General features: G+C 42.5%; 1 protein-coding gene across 2 annotated transcripts in view; it reads right to left on the reverse strand.

Annotated features, from left to right (window-relative positions):
* Positions 1-20,745, reverse strand: part of SUMF1 (sulfatase modifying factor 1) — a 61,825-nt gene that overhangs the window by 15,156 nt on the left and 25,924 nt on the right. Inside the window, exons 4-8 of one of the 2 annotated variants that reach the window (XM_081184307.1) lie at positions 19,178-19,260; positions 15,826-15,948; positions 14,396-14,510; positions 10,979-11,092; positions 502-1,151 (exon numbers count right to left, since the gene is read on the reverse strand). In XM_081184307.1, the coding sequence (XP_081040433.1) occupies positions 1,119-1,151; positions 10,979-11,092; positions 14,396-14,510; positions 15,826-15,948; positions 19,178-19,260 (468 nt within the window). In that variant the 3' untranslated portion in view covers positions 502-1,118. Of the gene's footprint in view, positions 1-501; positions 1,152-10,978; positions 11,093-14,395; positions 14,511-15,825; positions 15,949-19,177; positions 19,261-20,745 lie in introns of those variants that run through there. The other variant, XM_081184306.1, reaches the window with a different exon arrangement.

Consider the following 20,745-nt stretch of genomic DNA (forward strand, 5'->3'; position numbering starts at 1 on the left):
CGGTGTTGCTGGGAATGGCAAGGAGGGAGAAGTAAAAGAAAGCTTTCTAATATTACAAACTTTGGGAAACTTATGGGTGAAAATGATCAGTATGTTGTTATTTCATAATGTCATTAGAATTATTAGTAATTAGCATGGTTAGTACTATTAAGTGTTCAAAATGCACCCAGGGGACCAAAATAATCTCAAGAAAAGCTTGTTAGCAAAATAAATAAATAAATAAATGAAAAGAGAGATCTATGCAGAAATAACTACATACTTCTCTCTTTTCATTTTTTACTTATAGGCATTTAAAATGCAGAAAAATAAGGCAGAGAAAAAAAATATGCACCCCTCTGTTTCTAGTATTATTTGGGAACTCCATTTAGATCCTTTAGCTACATGCAAGTAGCTAGAGCATCAAGTTGGGTTTTTATATATACTGTATATAAAAAACTTAACAAAAGGTGAAATAAAGTCTGGAGTCAGAAAGAACATCAATGCTTGTCTTGCTTCTGTTTTTGTTTGTTGATGCTGCTGAATCATAGCATCCGTGAAGTCCTTGATTTCAGAACTGCAGGGAATGAGCATGATTCATGCTGCGGTTCCACCAAGACTGAGCTGGAGTCCTAAGAGTCAGAGGAGAGGACAGAGAGATACTGGAGCAATGGTTTCATCTTGAATAGGTCTCCTGGTTTGGTATGCACACCTGGGGCTGGCCTTGAGGACAATTCCATCTTCCCACTCTGAATCCTTGGGCTGAATAGCCTGCAGAATGCCAGGATCACGACACCATACTTGCTTCAAAGGGTACTGCCCACACACTTTCAAGCCTACCTTCAGTCAAATGCTCTATATACAAGAATTAATACACCGATGTGTGTTTTATATAAGAAGAGCCTGCTGGATCAGACCAGTAGCCTATCTAGCCCAGCATCCTGTTCTCACAGGAGCCAATCAGATGCCTACAGGAAGTCCACAAGCAGGACCACAATGAGTACAACATTCCTCACTTCTGTGGTTTCCAGGGACTGGTATTCAGAAGCATAATGCCTCTGTCAGTGGACATTTGGATCCCATCTTTCCTTCCTTGTGACTGGCCCAAAGTCACTCAGAAAGCTTGACGGCTGACTGAGAATTCAAACCTGGGTCTCCTTTGTTTTCGTCTGGCACTGTAAGCAGAAACCAAAGCAAATTGTATAATTCTCTGCCTGCTACCACATCCCAATCTTTTTCTCCCCTGTACCCACTCAGAAGAACGGCAGTTTGTTTGTTTGTTTGTTTGTTTGTTTGTTTCACTGGATATGCGGAGGGTTGCGAGATAGTCTCATTGTTCCCTACAAAAGAGTTAGTTTAGGATTGTATCCAACATACAGTGGTACCTCAGGTTAAGTACTTAATTCGTTCTGGAGATCTGTTCTTAACCTGAAACTGTTCTTAACCTGAAGCACCACTTTAGCTAATGGGGCCTCCTGCTGCTGCCACACCGCCGGAGCACGATTTCTGTTCTCATCCTGAAGCAAAGTTCTTAACCCAAGGTACTATTTCTGGGTTAGCGGGGTCTGTAACCTGAAGCGTATGTAACCTGAAGCGTATGTAACCCGAGGTACCACTGTACTCAGAGTAAACCCAATGAAATTAATGGACCTAAGGTAGCCATGTCCTTTAATTCCAATGTGTCTACTCCGACTAACATTTGGCTACAACTCTTAATGTCACCGAAGGTTTCAGGTTCATCCTACTGGTTTCAATCACAATCCAATCACAATCTGCTGAGATATATGAGTCAGGCAAAAGTCCTTCTAGAGGTACTTGTAGTTCTCAGGGTCTGTGCCTGTTAACTCCACTAATATAATTTCCGGGAGTTCTATTGCCATAAAGAACTCCCACCTCTCAAACTGTGTACAAAATGTGGAAAAGGACCTGACCACTGCCTGAAATGGGGTTCCCTGTAGAAACATTGTGCCATCAACAAAAAGTGTGACTGAAAATCCAGAAGGCATGTCTATCAACAGCAACACTGAATGTGACCCAATCTTAGGGTAGTCAGTCTTTTGCTGGTGGAAGAAGAGCAACTGATATGAAAAGCTTTGCAGTCTCTGATTCCACAAAGGGCTCAATCTCTCACAAATATGGTACGTGCTCAGGATTATAAAAGGATAACCTCTGCTACTAAAGCACAGATACAATGAGCAGGGGGTTGTTTGGATTAAGTGCCCCCTCGAAAGCTATTAATTATATGAAGAGAATGCAAGAGAAGAGAGTTTTGGCAGCAAAGCAAAAATTAAAGTGAAAACTGCCTATTGCAAAATAGGATTAGTACATAGCCACGCATTACTGAGCCACTTGAGCTGTACCTTCTTCAGGCTGCCTATTGAATTACACAACATTATCCCCTTAATGGAATCCCCTTTCAAGTACAAACAGTATTTATTACAGTAGAGGGAATTCACTGGTAAGTAGAAAATATCCCATCCTAACAGATCCACTCCCTCAGCTTGTTGGCCTCTATTTATTTAGCCGCAAATATGCTTCTGTACTCAATCTCTCTTCACACATACCCTGACTCTAAAAAGAACGGTTAAGGGCTGGTTCTGGAATGGCTTACCTTTTAAAAATAAAAATACCCTCAATCATACATGTGTAGAAATACCATGCAGAATCTTAAAACACATTCTGGAAAAATCTAGGATTAAGCTAAGCCCTTAAAAGTTCGCCTAAATTTAAGAGTGTAATAACCACAACCGATTTATTTTTTAAAAAACAAAGCTATTGTTTTGTTTTGTTACCATTCTTATTGATAAAAAACCCCTCTCCCTTTCCAAAGACTGCCATTTCTCCCAGATAACACTTGCAGGTCCTCTAGTGTCTTTGGCGACATTTGCATGTAATACTGCATCATGGTTTAATGGGAGGAGCTGCTGCTAGCCTCTCATTCTCACGATTTCCCTCTCCTCTTCCTGCATGGCCAGGAGAACGACTGCAGCAGTTTCATTACGGTTTCCACGAAATCTGGCTTTTCGTTAGAAATGGGACCATAAATCGTGGCTTAAAAACTTGCCAGAGCTTGCTTTAAACAAGCCAAAGCATGGGTTACGAAGATGGCATGTTGCAAGCCTATTAAGGGCAGGCTTGCGTATGTAGCTGTATCGCTGGATCTCCTGTCACTCTGACTGTTCCTTTTACTTGCTATCCATTAAACCATAGTTTACCCGAAGGGGTAGCTAATGTGGTACTCTTCAGACGTTGTTCGACTACGACCCCCATCAGCCCCAGTCAGCATTGCCAGCAGTCAAGAGTGATGGGACATGTAGTCCAGTTACAACACATGCTGTTAGGTTATCCGCAAGGTCACAAAAGCAGTGGCCTGAATACAGAATGTATTTGTTTTTCTGCTGGTTTTTATTCAAATTGCGGCGACAGATGGGCTTCATATATCAGTCATTCATATCAGGATGATCTGCCTGTAGTTAAAAGGAACCTGAGTAAACAAGCTGTTTCTGAAATATAATTTGCAAGGAACCCTGACAGAGTCGTTTAGATAAACAATCCTTGAACTGAATTGGCCTTTCCTTTTTAAAAAAGAGAGATTTTTTCCTTTGTTATTATTTTATGCGGATTTTTTTTTTTTTACAATATTTACTAAAATTTCCACCAAAACTAGAAATCAGTGAAGACTCGGAAGCAGGACTGCTTCAGAACTGCAATTGATCCAACAGATCCAGCAGACACCCCCATCACTGGACTGGTCCTATATAGAGGCCCCAGCGTGCCATATGGGTAGTATATTATTGTTACAGCAAGCACTGAGTCAAGTTCCCACCTAAGTTTATATGCAGGTTAAGGTCATGAAAAGCTAATATTTACTTGTGCTTGCATCTTGCTGCTTGTTTGCCTTCAGTCATAACGAAAGACTGGAAATCAGCCTGGCTGATTTGAAAGAGACAAACTAAGGGCCCTATTTGACACCTCCCGAAGACCTTCTGATTATATGTCATTATGCATGCACTGTTATTAATTACTTCCAATTCTTAAGTGCCAGCTTGCCGCTGTACAAGCACAGACTTAAAAATAGTTCCCTGCCTGAAAGTGGCTTACAATTTAGCTCAGAGGAGGGAGACCAACACTGGAGGGACAGAAGTTAACACACACGTTACAAGTACAGTACAGCTCTGCAATAATCCTGGGAGAAAAGAACTATGGAGAGACTAAATTGGGGTTGGGGGGTGGGGAGATAAGGTGCACTCTAAGGGAAGAGCTGAAAATAGATACCTAAATTGAGTTGAAACACTTTTAAGAGAAAGATTTTTGGATGAAGAAAGAGTAAAAAGATAAGAAACAAAAGGTTGGGCGGGTAAGGAAAACGAAGGAAGAGTTTTGTTGAGTAAACACAAAGAATTTATCTCAGAAAGGAAAGTTGGACTGAAAAATTCCACAGGCAATTTACTCTGGACTGGATTATTTTTGGGGTGAAAAGTGAGGTATAATTTATTAAAGAAAAAGAAGGAGGAGGAGGTGACTGAAAATGCCATCCCACTCCCCTGTCCAATTTAGGGGGGGGTGTAGTTTTCCTTTTTTTTTATTCAGATTTTCTTATGGAAATGGTAAGCCTGGATTAAATGGGGAAATGATGTCAGATGGCACATCAATGAGGATGGTGCTTCGTGAACATTGCACAAAACTTGCATGCATGTGGTTCGCCAAGCCCCAAACAAAACTGCTGTGTGGAAGTGCACCAAGTGAAGGAAACCAATGAATGATGGCTAATTGTGGCAGCAGATGAGAACAAGGAAGGCCAGGGAAAGAGGGATGCAGTAACCAAGGCAGGCAAATCGATCAGAGTCATCTATTGCAGATTTAGGCATAGCCAGATGTTGGCTATTGTAGGAAGAGACAAAAGAAAGGTAGAATTTTATTTTATATTTTATTGATAGAATTTTATTCCTCCTTCTGGTAACCCAGAAACTGATTCAAGACTCAGGTGGCAATAAGCATACATCATCCAAGAGGGAGAGCTCTCCAGAAGATATAGCAAGGCTATACAGGAATTATTCCCCCTCTTGGGAATAACTCTACCCACGATTCCAAGGGTGGCTGGGTGGACAGATGCCTGGCACTCTGGTTGGCTTGCTTTGAGGGAGGGATCCCATTAAGAACATAAAAGGAGCTGGCTGGCTCAGGCCAATGGTCCATCTAGTCCAGCATCTTTTTCTCACAATGGCTAACCAGAATCCCCAAGGATGCTTGCAAGCAGGACCTGAGTGCAACAGTGCTCTACCCACTTGTGACTCCCAGCGGCTGGCATTCATCGGAACACTGCCCCTGTCAGAGGAGGGACTGCACAGCCACTATGGATAGCAGCCAATTCACCACTGGGATCCTATAGGACTGGGGAGGTTTCTTCTGCTTTTCCCATGTAGAATCTTGAGGCAGTTAAAACTCTCTCAAAGAATCTGGGAACTTCGTCTATTAAGGAGGCTGGGAATTTTAGCTCTGTGAGGCATAAACTACAGTTCCCAGGATTCTTTGGAGGAAAGGTGTGTGCTGAAAATGCACTTTAAATGTATGGCGTGCACACAGCCCTGGTTTCTGTGGGCATTGTATCCCTTCCATTCAGAACCTAGGTCCATCCCTGAGGCCTAGACTCAAGAAGGAAAACTGAGGGGAAAGTCTTTAGGCCAGAAGGTGGTACTCAACCTGGAAGCCTGCTTCCCTCCTTTAAACCTGCCCTGCTTCCCTCCATAGACCAGGAAAGGTCCCTGCTAAGCCTGGAAACTGGTTGAGGTGGAATATGCAAAGACAGATTCAAGGGAAAGCAAGTCTCATTACAGCACCCATAAAAGCTTGTTTTACAAGTGCTTCTTTAAATTGTCCCCCATCTGCTAACACTTATGAAACAATCCAAAATGCATTTCAAAACACCAATCTGTAACTGTCCATGTATAAAAATGGAGAGCCCTAACTTGCTGTGGCGCCACAAAGCTAATTTAGCCTTTCGGTGCTGAACTGCATACAGTTCTGCCCGGCAACCATGCATTTCCAAGAGCTGAAAGGGGCTGGAATTAAAAGCCATCTCTAGGTTAAGAAGCACGGTTCATTTATCACATTCATGCTTGGCTGCTTCTCTGCAAGCTGATAAGTTATAGTTGACAAAACAGGAGGAGACAGTCGTTCAAGTCCTTCCTTTTTCTCACATACAACGGTACTGTTAACCAGCCCTCGCTCCACTGGAACTATCAGGAAAATGGCTTGGTTTGCTGCTGATAATTCAAAGAAGATATGCTGTTTCATTCACAACTCTGTTAGCAAGCATGATCAGGAAACACCAGATACTGAAACAATGCCATGTCAAAATACTAAACTCCTAAAGAAATAACCTAGGGTCCTTGGAGCTATGCCAGTGGGTCTGCAAAGCTTTGCAACTAGTGCCCCTCAGCTCATTTTCCCCTCAAGAGGAAGAGATAAAGGCTATCCCATTGAGATTGCCAGCTGTGTTTCCTGTTGTCCTTCCCCTCAAGGGGAAAACGGGTGGCTCAGAGTTGGGCAAGGGTACCCCAACTCCCTGGGGAGAGCAGCTGACCCATAGTTTGAAAAGGGGAATGGGGCAACTGGTTGGCTGCGTGTGTGTCAGGTAGAGTGGCTCTCACTGCTTCTGTATGAGTGGGTATGAGGAGCAGGAAAGAGAAGTGAATGAGTTTTCCTTGCACAGACATCCACATCCATCCCCTTCTCCCCTTTCCTCCTCCCTGGTAAAGTGACAGATGCAACCCCTGTGAGATTCTGCAACTGTATGATCCCAATGAGAGCTAAAGTTACTACAGTGGAGGCGGCCCTTCACAGTTAGTACTATGGCTCCCTTCTAAAGAAAGAGCTGCATCTCATTTGCAAGGGATGGGGAAAGAGAGGGAGAGAGAGAGAGAGCGTTCAGATAACCTGGAGAAGGGGAATCAAAGCTGAAAATCTGAAAGTTCTGTTGGCATTTGGAACCATTGATCTAGTCCACTCCCTGCCAAGGAAGTTGTCATGGACTTTGAAGACACTCAAACTCAGAACGCAAAGGAGAAACGTGCTAAGAGGAAGGCACACTTGGCAAATCCACACCGTGATCAACTCCCACCCGGGAACCAATGTCCCCACTGTGGAAGGACGTGTGGGTCCAGAATTGGCCTCCACAGTCACTTACGGACTCATTGTTAAAACCCTGTTTATGGAAGACAATCTTACTCGGCTATGAGTGATTGCCGAAGAAGAAGAAGAGGAGGAGAAGGAGGAAGAGGAGACTATGGAATCTCTCATAGGTGGCCATTCAGCCTCTACTTGAAAAACTAACTCAAACAAAGAAGATTGCACCACCTTCTGAGGCAGTCTGCATCATTACCAAGCAGCTTGTGCCATTAAGAGTTGTTCCAAATGTTTAGTCAAAAATTATCCTTTCTCATCATGTGAACTCATTTTTTCAGGGTCCTACCCTCTAGAGCAGCAGAAAACATAATTTGCTGCATCATCTAGGTCACAGCTCAGTATTTGACAACATCTTATCTCTCATTAATAGTAATCTCTTCAAGGCTAAACATAATTGGCTCCTTCAACCTGTCCTAAACTGATAACTTGTACAAATAAAAATAAAAATAAGGATGTAAATCTCCTCCACAGCAGAAAGTGAGAGAGATATTGCTCTAGCCAAAGGCCCTAATCCCATGCACCTTGCTCTAATACCATACTCCACGGCTGCCTACTGGCCTAGTGTCATGAGGAGAAAACCAGCATGGGGTAGTGGTGGGAAGCAGAAGGAATCGCAAGGGGGTTGTTAGGAAGAAAAATAAAAAGAAGAAAGTCTTTGAAAGTGGGAGATGTGCATTAAATTTGGAAAGATATTCCAGTATTTACACAGCTGTGTGCTCCCGGTCTGTGTCGCAACAGCCTTGCACCAAAATGAAAAGAGAAAAAAGACAGAAAAAGCTACTGTTCAGGATGGTGCTTAAGAGCCCAACTTCTTCCATTCCTCAAGCTCTGATGCCTTGACCCCAGCATGAAAACAGAAAGCCTCACAAAAACAAAGAAGCGGCCTGATGGAAATCTTAATTAGAGTAATGAAGAATTCTTGATTATTTAGGCCACCCGGAGAATTTGTGTTTACTACTTGACGGCAATAGTGTTTTGTAGGTCTGAGCATCAAGCTTTGCTTGCGCTTTCTGATTCAGCAGCTAATTAAAAGTTCCTGTTCCAAGCTAGCAGATCTGCAGAATCTTTACACGTTGAAGAGGAACATGGCACGACAGGTTCCTGTTCCTTTGCAAGAAAAAAACCATTTTGAGCACCAGCTCAGCTAGATAAAGCCTATCTAGTTTGCATCCTGTTTCCCACAGAGGCCAACCAGATGGCTCTTGGGAAGCCTATGCTCAGGGCATGAAGGCAATGTAGAGTCTTTAAAACTCGCCCTCAGAGGAAACAACAACCCCAAGGACAGACAGACCCCCATGACAGGAAGGGTGAGGAGAGATGCCGCCCTCCATCCCCAATGTGTTTCAAGAGCAGCGCTTGACAAATGAAAAATTCACTCATGAGAGATAACTGGAAAATCAGCTAGTCCATCTCACAGAGCCCGAAGTTTTCATTTTTTTAAGTTTGATTTAGTCAACGTGTCTAGAATCTGCAAATTTCTTCAAAACCGCTCTTAAGCAGATAAATGAGACAGGCTGGCAACTTCAGATATATTTTCAGAGATAAGCAGATTCTAACTGCCTCAAATTCAAACAAGCATATAAGGCTCCTGTCTGTGGGGATTCAGACTGTTTTCATGAGTGAACTTGTTAAAACCTTAACCCTGGGGGAGAAAAGAGAGTTGACTCTGAAACACATCAGGGATAAGGGATGTGTTCTATACAGCTGTTTTAACATTCTTTTCCCCTTGGATGCTTCTACAGATGTTTGTTCTCTGCTTTGTCTTCAGACTGGACCATCATTCACTTTGAAAGACGTCTCTGCAGTGTAACACCTTTGCAGGAAGGAAATAAACCCAGACAGGTGCCACATCCACTCTTTACTGCAGGACTAGCCAAGGTGAGATGCCCTTCAAATGTTGGTAGACTACAACTCCTATCATCCTTGACCACTGCCCATGCTGGCGGAGGGCTGATGGGAATCCACATTTGGAGGCCACCTGCTTTCCTAGCTGCTGCTCCACTGGTGTCCCACCCCTAATACTGGGCTCAGGCAAACAATGAAGCTCAGAGCTGCAAGGAGGTAAAGCAGCCACAAACCCAAGTTGAGGTGATGAGGATCTTCAAAAGTATTCAAAAATGGTGCTTCTTTCAGATAATTCCATAGCATTAATAGGACATGGGTGTATCAACAACGATAGGCGTCTAATGCAACAGCCATGTTGAATAATATGAGCCTGCATATATATTTCAATCCAATGTCTGCATATCAAACAAAACAGTACAAAGAAAGAATGGGAGACTCTCTACATCAGGGGCTGCCAAGGTGGTACCCTATAGATTTTGTTGGACTCCAACTCCTATTGGCCCCAGCCAGCAGAGCTGTAGTCCATAGTAGTAGTCCAACAATATTTGGACAGCAACACCATGGCTACTTTTGCTCAATACAGAGGTGGTTTTGTGTAGACACCTGCCGTCCTGGTTTGCCATTGCTACCCACCATTGGCATGTGGCCCTGGGAAACTTGCCCAGCAAAGAATATGGCCCTCAGGTTGAAAAAGGCTGCCCACTCCAGGTGTATAGGAGTCCCTGCGTGACCTTCTATGTAGCTATATTTGAGCGTGCTGACTTTTTAACGCACCATAATCTCTAGAGGTGAAACATGACAAGGATGTGCTGCACTCGGAACAGTTTTTCCAACACCTTCACTGCTGAAAGCTTTACACCCCAGATAGTCATCTGTCAAATTTTAATTCCATCAGAGATTTCATGCAGGAGCACAGACAGCAGGCTGGCATTTATACCACATTTCCCATCCAAGGTTTGTGAAGCTGCTTATAACTAAGCATACAAAAAGTGCCCTTTGTCCTCAAAACCACCATAGAAGGTAGATTAGGCAGGGAGAGAGAGAGAGAGAGAGAGAGAGAGAGAGAGAGAGAATTAAATGTATGCCAAGGTCATTCACTCCAGCATGCAGGTGGGCAAGGATCTGAATGCTTGTTTCCCTGGTCCTTTTCTCACTATCTATGGTACCACTGGTCTTTAACTGGTGGGTCCTGACTCGTTTTCTAAGGCAGTGATGGGGAACCTGTGGTCCTCAAACAACCCTTTGAGGACCACAGGTTCCTCACCACTGCCTTAGAAACGACACCTCCCACCCATCACCCATGATCATCGGCCATGCTGGCTGAGATTGTCAATCAGAGTATTAGGCTAACCATCTGACTCACTGAAAAGAAATCACCTAGAGACACTCAAACCTGAGGCTGCAAAGATAGGACAATTCAACAGAGCCGTTTTGTGCCAACTCAAACCTAAAGGCAGACAGACAAGTGATAAAGGTGTGTGTGTGTGTGTGTGTGTGTGTGTGTGCAATCTTTAAAAAGAAGGCACATGTATGATTGTTATTTGACTGCAGCAGATTTCACTTTTCTTTCTAAAAAATAAGAGGGAAGTGAGCATCCTTCTGGAAAACCATTCCACAACCTCAGGGCTACGAATGTAAATTAATAAAAGGCTTTAAAGGTCAATTCTAGCACCTTGAGTTGGGTCCCAAAGCAAATTACATATGGAGTGGGTGGCTGTGGAAAAGATCCTGGGGCTCCTAGTGTAGACACAGCCATTGTATTAGGCGCAACCTGTTGGGAATTTTCCATTCCACCTTTAGTTACAGACATGGAGCTGTTACATGACACGTGTCTGTTTACAATCCAGCATTGTTTTACAAGGCTTTACACCGGAGCAGGACCTGCACTGTCACATGCAGAGATATAATCAGAAAAGGAGCAAAGCAACAGATGAGTGCCTTCTGATATGCTTATCAATAACAAAATGCTCACCGGATTGTATGTTTCATCTGCAGAATGCCTAACACCCCACCAATCCGAGGTCCACTCCCAGGCATTTCCCACAATGTTGTACAAGCCATAACCATTAGGAGGGAATGATGTTACCTGCCGAGAAAAGAAAAGAAAAAGAACAAAGGGTATTGGAGAACAGAGAGGTACACAAGCCAATACAATAATGTTGTTTTTATTTTCCTCTTTCCATTTTATTTCTCCCCTGATCCAGAAGATAAATAAATCTGGTCCCTGTTTGAAGACCTCATACCTCACTGGCCATTTCACCTATCCGTATATATGACATTAGTCATTAATGGGCAGAGCTATTCAAACCCACCATCAGCTGGGCAAGGTGGGGTGACTGGGGAAAACTGTCCCTCCAGCTGGCCCAACTGGGCTTTACTGGCATCTTATCTGCCTGCCCAGTGGCACCAGTGGCACTCTGCTGGTGCAGAGCTCTCTCTTCTACTTGCCAAATGTGTGGGCAAACGTCTCCTCTAGGCCTGGGCGATTTTTCAATATATCGTTCAAAATCGGTTATGCAGGCCACAGCACGATAACGGTTTCATGTTATCTGGCAAACAGCGCAATTTTGAGAAAAACTGTGCAGCCGGCCAGTGCTTCTTAGTGCTTCTCTGCCTCCTGCAGCGAGCGACCCACAAGAGCAGGCATGGCAGCCGACACTTTTTGATTCTGCAATGAGCCCCAGCTCAGCTGCTTTGCCTCTGCAAAAGCCGGTGATGAATATCAAAGGAGCTGGGAAAGCAGCAGCCAGCCAGCAGCAGAACTTATCCACCCTCTCCTTTTGATTTTGAAGCATGCCCTGGCTCAGCAGGCTAGTAGCCTGCGTGACAGGTCTGTAGATATGGTTTAGGTATGCTGGTCTGAGCCTTTGCCCCTTCCTTACCCCCGTTAAAGAAGAAACTGGGGCTGCTTTCTTCAGAGTAAAAACAAAAAACATTGCCCTGTTACTTAACTCTTTTTCTTTACTCCCGTCTCCCCTTCTGCCTATGTTAGTGTGTGAGTGCATGTGCTAAACCCCTTCCTGCCCATTCCCACCACTCCCGTGTAAAAGGACAAGAAACCAAGTTGCCCTGTTATTTAAGGCTCTGTATATTCCTGTCTCCCCTTCTGTCTCTGTGTGTACGAGAGTGAGAGAGAAGCCTTTCTCTCCCCTCCCTGAAGCCTTTTACTAGCATCGGAGGCTTTGATGGAGCCCCTTTCCCCCGTGTAAAAGTAAGAAGAAGAAAAACAAGCTGCTGTGTAAGACATTGTTGGTTCACCTTAAATAGCTTCCCTCATATAAAAAAGGAAGTTAACAAAAATATTAAAGGATGTTATCTCATTGCTTGCTTGCCCTTCCTCCTTCCCTTTGATAAAAAGGGAGAGATTGGTGGGACGGGGGCTTTGGAGCCTTCTGTGGGTGGGTGGAATGGAGGAGGCAAGATTTAACAGTTGCTGCCTTATGCTGAAATGGGAGATTGGAAGGTTGTTGTGAGGTGAGAATGATGGGGAGGGTGGATGCTTATATTTAAGCAGTGCAAGTAAACGTGTGTCTGCTCAGAAGCAAGCTCTACTGAATTCAATGGGGCTAACTCCCAGGGAAGTAGACGTAAGTTTAGTTGAACTGAGTGGGGCTTACTCATACATAGAATTGCAGTTTGCCCTCTGAGTGGGGAAGGAGACACTAGTAAATTACTGATATTACTCTTAAATTGGTAGAAAATCATATGCATGTTAAAGTAATATTTTTACTAAATCTACTACTTCTGTAAATTTTAAATTTGCCCCTGAAACTGCAAAGAACATTAATATATTATCCATAAATCTTTAATGGTTTAGTTGAAGCATACTATCATTGAGTTAATTTTCATATAATTATATACATTAAATTTAGATTTTTGCTGTTGTTGTTCAACATTTTCCCAGATTATTTGTATTCACTATGAGTCACCACTGTATTCTGGATTGTCCTGGACCTGAATATATATTTGGTCCAAGCCCCAAACCAAAATCCTGTTTGGATGCATTTTGGCTTGCCTGCTGATGAAAGTGATGATTTCATCAGTGTGTGGTGATTTAGACCCATAACATAGTAGGAGTTCCCAGGACATTACCATAGCTCCATCTTATTTCAGATACCTCTACATAGCTCCATCTTATTTCAGATACCGTGATATATCAGTATAACGTGATGTTTAGCTGGTGATATACAGTGGAACCTCGGGTTACAGATGCTTCAGGTTACAGACTCCGCTAACCCAGAAATAGTACCTCGGGTTAAGAACTTTGCTTCAGGATGAGAACAGAAATCACACGATAGCAGCGCAGTGGCAGCAGGAGGCCCCATTAGCTAAAGTGGTACCTCAGGTTAAGAACAGTTTCAGGTTTAGAATGGACCTCCAGAATGAATTAAGTTCTTAACACGAGGTACCATGGTATTGTGATACTGAAAACCAGATATCGCATCAGTGGCAGCGAGAGGTAAGACCCAAACAGGGACTGAACCAGCCTGGGATCTGCTGGATCCTGAGCCAGCCTCGCTGCCATCAAATGAAAGCATGAGAGCCAATCTTGGTCCAGTCACTGCACCAGTTCCAGGCTGCTTACCTGCTTTCCTGCCAACTGCGTATCTAAAAACCAACATTTCCAGATTGGGCCTTGGCAGAAGGTTAGCAGCAGAAAAGCAGAAAGGAAATATGCAAGGTCATGAACAAGGACACCATTCAGGTGTGGAATGATGTCTAGGCGTGGGTTTGGCAATGTAAAAGCAAAACAATCGAATTACAAAATCCTTGACATTTTTTCTTCCTAAGCGACAATAGGCATAAATCACCACCATGGATTGAAACAACTTGTTCTCATTGCATTTACAAGAACAATTGTTAAGTTGTCAATCGTCTACTTGCTGATCCTGACATTTGTGACCAGAGAATGATTTGTAGAAAGAAAAATGACACCCTGCATAGGGCAAGCAGACAGCCGGATGTTTTCATCAACAAACCGGTTAGTAACTTCATTTGCAATGTAATAGGAATGAGGCTTCAGTCATCAGTTCATAGAGCCAAGTAGCCTACATCTTGAATACATGCCTTTTCTACACAAAAAGAAAGGAAAGGAAAGGGAGATTACCAACTTTCTGCTTCTCATCTTGTTCCAGTTTTGTCTCTTCCTGCATTCATACTAAGGATTAGTGTGGCATGTGGCCATTTTTAAATGGAAAAGTCACCATTTTCAGGTGGGGTAGATGTCATGGGAAAGAATTTGTTCCTCAGCCTTTCAGCAGCAAAAGAGAGAAAAGGGCCAAATTGCACTCTATGCCTTTGCCTGAAATTGATTTATGTTTCCCATGATCTCCCAAGTTTATACACCTTTGCACTGATGCTACCAGTTTACTTCATCCACCACACTTACAGGTGCAGTTCCTTGGTATCCATCTTCCCCAGTGTTGCTTGTAGGGAATTCTCCCTGCCAGATATTAGCATAGTGCCGACCACTTGGGTGAAGCTTGTTTCCCCAGGGGAAAAGTCTGTTGGAAAAAGCACAGGCAAGTGTTATTCAGGCCAACAGTGGGCTGCTTCTGGCTTGGTGATGAGAGAAGGTTCAAAAATGAGAGAAAAGAGTGGCTATGAATTTCAATGATAGTTTTATAGCTCCCAGTGACGTACAGAGATAAGTGTTTTTAATCCATAAGAAGTAGGTCAAAAACATGTACCCAACATTTTCTACCTATGTGACAGTTTTTGCAAGGCAACATTTTAACATATCAAAAAGCAACACTGTTGATCCTATTACCCAAAACGTATCTCTGAAAAGGAACAAGAACTGGGAATCTGGAACTCTTATATAGTTGACATCCTGGGGGTCCAGATGAACAGGATATATAAAGCAGAATGTAAGTCATACGAACAGGAGATTAAGGCTGCGCTCTTGTTTACAAAAAGGGGACACTGTATTATCCTTCTGATTTAAACACAAAGTGGCTTTAAGAAACAGAAGCAATAATGGGATTAAATTTGGAGATTTATACATCATGCTTTGTGGGTCACAATTTCCACCGTGCAACATAAACGGCAGAATTTAACCACTCCCTGGCATTAGGAAATGTTAAAACGTGTATAAGGCAGTCCCTTCACAGTTTAAAGGAATATGGGAAGGGACTGGGCCTCGAATGACAATCCAATCCAATTCCTTTCCTCTTCCCCCTTTTCACACATCCCCATGTGCATTTATTAAAGTTCTATTATGTTGATGCTTCTGCATATAGCTGTTTACCATCAAATATTAAAGGCCATTTCTAATATGGCAGCTACTTCTCCCCATCCAGGTTTTCCAGGAGCTAGAATAATCAAAAGTCTCTTCATCACAAGGTGATGGGTGGGGGGAGTCTTCGTTAGTTACAAGATTTGTAGGACTCATATTTAAACTTAAACAATTTAAGTTATTAGGGGGTTGCATGTTGTCTATTTAGAAGGTGAGACTAGCAAGACTTAAAGACCGAGGGGAATATATAGGATCAACTTAAGGAAGCATATACAGTGGTACCTCTGGTTACGTACTTAATTCATTCTGGAGGTCCGTTCTTAACCTGAAACTGTTCTTAACCTGAAGCACCACTTTAGCTAATGGGGCCTCCTGCTGCCGCTGCGCCGCTGCTGCATGATTTCTGTTCTCATCCTGAAGCAAAGTTCTTAACCTGAGGTAATATTTCTGGGTAATATTTCTGGGTTAGTGGAGTCTGTAACCTGAAGCGTATGTAACCCGAGGTACTACTGTATAGGAAAGGGCTTTCTTTCTTGTTTTTGCTTCCACTTGCAAAAAGGAAAGGATCAAAAGTAAAGAACCTATTCTCAAGGCCCCCTCGACAGCTATATTCCCATTCAGCCTCCGTTGGTAGCCGTTTTCCTGCCCAACTGCAAAATGCCACAGCGTCATTCCAAGAAACATGAAGAACTGGATGATCCATTCTGAAAGACAAATAAAACAAAAAACAAAATGGTGTGATCAAGGGCATCAGAGGTGCTAACTAACCTCAGCACAGGTCCTTCACGGTGAAACACTAAGAACGTCACACCAAACCATGAAACTGCTTGACACAAAAGTGTACGAGCCCACCAAAGCATATTAAACAAATGCAACCTGCCTATTGCTAGTATTCCCCCCATTAGGCTCAAGTGGGTAGAACGACAGAACACAACACAAACATACAAAGATGACTGGAGGAAAAAAGAAAGTGAAGCAATGGCTCAGAAAAGCGTGGAAGGTGGAAATAGCAAAGGAAGTAACAAAACTGATTTTGGCGCATATATGAGCAAAGTAGAGTCACTGAAATACAAAGGAGATCAGGTACCTAAAGACCAATATGGTGGCACTTTTTTGAAGTGTTATTCAGACCTTTGGAAACCACTTTCATTTTGTGTGCACAACATAATGTCTAAAACGATATGGCAAACAATACTCTGATGAGTTCTAAGCAATCTTTGTTGAATGCTCATCATTATCCAAAGTTGCTAGAAAAAAGAAAAAAGAATGGGACATTGAAAAATTCATTTTGGGTTGAATATACGTAGCTTAATAAAACTATAGTTAATTAAGCCAGGAAATCCTTCATTTGTGCTCTCACATTGGCCCAAATCTGGCTGATCTGCAACTCTACATGATGTCCCAAATGGAGATTTGTGGTTTAATAATGTCCTGTTTAGTCCTGTTTAACAATGGTCAAATTGCGGTTTGAGATCCTGGTTTAGTAAACAGACATTAAACCACAGAGGAGGCAGAGGGAGTATGTGTGGCATTCTGACACCCACTTCCAGCTTAATACATTATGTTTTCTTCAAGAAGAAAAGCAGGAACATTACGTCCAATCCAAGCCAGAGAGTTGCACCGCTAACTTGATTCACAGAGAGCAATGACGTGTGTGCATGCCACAGGACCAGCCAACAGTAACCAAAGTGCATTTAGCAATGCTCACTCATCTCTCCCCTCTGATTCTCCCCCCTTCTCCAACGCACACACACACACACACACACACACCTCCCTCACATGCGGACTACATGTTGTGAGTTTTCACTCCTGCAGTCCCAATAAGATAATGGTCTTGCCAAAACAGTTTGTCTGAATCTCCCTTAGCAAAACAACACTCCCTACACGTCACAAATTCAGCAACCCATTTTATTCATCTGTATTTGGCTTCTTCTTTTTTCAGGTTTTTATAAAACCTACAAAGGAAAGTATCATAGAACGCTGCTCTATAATAAGATAGTGTCTTACACTGCCTTCTTATTATAGAATACTATTCTGGAATAGCATGCCTTTGACCTGTCCTAGGTCAGGATGACAAACTTCCAGAATGCAGTAGGAAGAAAGGGAGCAGCTTTCTAGAACTGTTATTTAGCACTAATTTTGACCTCTTTTTTTTTTTTAATTAATTATCTCCTGGCAACTGGTGTAACTATTTTTGATGTCAGTTCATTCTCATTCCGTCCCATCGGAGAGCAAGTGACGGAATTGTCCTGAGGAGCAAGCATCAGATGATATTACAGTGATGTGGTTCTTGTCTTAAAGGATTTGAAGAATACGCCAAGTTTTGCCAGCCCTGAGGGGGAGAATCTGATTAATGCATGCTAATGACAGACTCAAGGCCACTTCATTTGTTGTAGCATTCCGCAAAGCGATTCAGGTAAGAAAAATAAAGGGTGCACATTGTGGTTACACATAATAATAATGGAAAGGGGTGCAGGGAGGAGGGAAGGCATAAATTTTGATAATAAATGAAGTAGAACAAAGCTTTCTATGAATGTTTGAGGCCTTTTAGGTCATTTTCTGCTCTTCCATCCCTCTTCTCCTGCCTTGCAGAAGCCACTTCCAGCTCCTTGGCCTTTTGTATTTTGACAATATAAATGAGATTCGTTACATACTTGATTAAACCTAATAAAATAGTCTAACAGAAAATGTACCTGTGAGGCAGCTTAACAGCTCACATTAAAATTGACAAGCAAAAACTAATATAAAAATACATACAATTTCAGATAATAGAGCAAAAGCAGACCATTCAAAGTAGCAAATATGAAGAACCCAAACAGCTGTGACACAACTTTTAACATATTCTACAAACAGCCCAAAAAAATCTCAAATATGTGTTCTTGGTGCTGGGGATTAGGAGTGGCCTTTTTATTTTATTTTATTGATTGAATGAATTTATATACCGCCCTATACCAGCAGGTCTCAGGGCGGTTCACAGAATAAAATCAGAATATAAAAGTTTCTCTTAGGGTTTGTTTTTAAATGTCCTGTTTTTATCTGAAGTCGTATGCATCTTTAAGTATTTTTTGCAGCCTTTCCCAGTTTGGCATTCTCTAGATGTTTTTGGCTACAAATCTCATCAGCCCCAACCATCACACCAGGGCTGATGGGAATTGTGGTCCAGAAGGCCTGGAAAGCCCATGGTCTGCTGTTTTCATAGCACACCAGAATACTTCACCATATTACAGTGCTCCCTGGTACAACATGGTAGCTTTATTGGGGGGAAATGAAAAGAAACCCTGCATGCCCTCCTCAAATACTCTGTAAAGAACATGAGAAGGCTATAAACAGAAAATAGGTTCACAGATCCTATGGTACTCATAATTCCTTGCCTTGTGCATCTATAAAGCAATGCGTATCAATAGGTTAATGCTGTTCACTAGCCATGGCACCATGGTGCCATTTTTCAAAGAAGGTCTTAATAACATACAATGAAATGTTTTGTTTATGTTTATTATTATTATTATTATTATTATTATTAAGCAAAGGAACGCTTCTACCAATGTTCACAGGAGGAAAATAGAAGAAAAACATGGAAACCTGAAAGGAAATTGATAGGTCAAATAGCAGGAAACCAAATACCCTAGGGATCACATTACTCACAGGAAGATGATGTACTTAAGGGCCCTTTCTCACTAAGTGTTCAGTATCTGGGCACAGATGTCGATGAGCAAAGTATATGCACCCTACATCAATTATGGGTACAAATGGCTTTCAAAAACTGCTGCTCTTCCTTTTAAAGGACAGAGCAAAGCCCTCTACCTCTCTTTAAAAAGCTGCATTAGAAATAATGTGGCTTTCATAATTGCTGAAATGTAATCCTTAATTCAAAATATCCAGTGAGAAGCAGCCTTAAATACCCCAGCTGAATCCCAATACGTATCTGAGGCTCACCTGTTTGAGATATTAGAATCAGGACCCTCAGGGTGCTTCCAGTTGGCTCCTTTAACAGGCAGCCACCAAGGAGCAACAGCCACCTAAAACAAAACAGGCAAAGAAAGTGTTGGCAGCCTATCAGAGGTCATTCAATAAGGAAGTTATCATTGGCAGTAAAAAGAGGGGTAGGAAATGACTGGTGCACATTTTTGACTTAGTGGCAGTTAATGGTCCGTTTCAGATAAGTGTACATGAAACGGCTTTCGAACAAGCACCTTGCCTGTATGCACAATTACTTTATGGAAGCTGTGATTTGTCCAGGAAGTCTCTAATTAACCATAGTTTCCTGTTTCGTCCAAACAAGGAAACTATGGTTACTAGCTTTGGAACAAGCCAGGATCATAAAACCGTACTTTGATGTTAGACTATTGTATGGCCTCGTATAAAACAGCTTCCTATGTTCCATTATCCTATTCCGTTGATCACCTTTGGGTTTCTTTTCCGCCTTCCTCTGTCTGAAATGCTACACCACGAACGTTTTCTCCCATTTGGAACACTTCCAGCAGCAGTTCCAAGAACATGGCTGAGTATACGTCATCCAACCTAATTCCAGTTGCAAGGGCTCAGAATATCCATAAAGCCCTGCCTAGGGATTTCTTACTAACCTTCCCCACCCCCAACATGTGTGTAAACATCACAACAACGTCCCAGTTTAAAGTTTTAGGTATTCCACCATTGTAAAAGCTTCAGGTTTTTCAGTCATCAACAAGGATTAGAGCTTTAATCTCTATTGCTTTCGCCCGCATTATGTTTCTAAAACTGAGAAGAAAGCAGAAACAGGGGGAGGGAGCATGTTAACTCCCTGGCTGCTGGGCTTCTTTTTGCCCAGGGCCTGTTGTTTCCCAACCCATGCTACTCAAGATCTTGCTGTTCCTTAAACAGAATTTGAAAAGTGCAGGCGCACAACTGGCAGGGGGTGATGGGAGTTGTTTTCCAACAACACCTGGAAAATTCCACATTGGCTATCCATGCTTTTTTACATGTGGGGATGCTGTGATGAGATCCAATTCATACTCTGCACTGCAATAAAGAGAAAATGACAGTCACCCATTGCAGGTAAGCCAAGTTCCAACGTGAGGTACGTCCACAATTCACAGGACAGTGCCTCTGCCGAAACAATGTCGCAACCTCAGAATGAAAGCTTCCAAGTGCCTATTAAGTCAATTATTTTCCAGCATCCTCTAAGTATGCTTCAAGCTGCTCTGTTCAAAATAGAGTGAGCTGCCTAAATCTTACATCCTTCCCAAAAAAATTCTCAGAATGCTGTAAAGCTTCTAATTGTTATAAATCTAATTAGCCTTTGTACTAATGAGGTAAGAGATATAAGAGCCCCAGATCATTTAATACCACAATCCTTCTCTTGCAACTAAGGGGATTAATTGCTTTCCTAATACCTTGCATTCTCATGCTTCGGATCAAAGGAAATGTGTTCTACATCAGAAGCAGCAATACGTCGGAAAGGGAAAGGGTTGGGGCAGAAACACAGATGTAGGGAAGTATTGACTAGAGAGAAAAACATGGACTTC

Source organism: Podarcis bocagei (assembly GCF_964188305.1).
Source record: "Podarcis bocagei genome assembly, chromosome: 2".
NCBI classification, from domain to species: domain Eukaryota; kingdom Metazoa; phylum Chordata; class Lepidosauria; order Squamata; family Lacertidae; genus Podarcis; species Podarcis bocagei.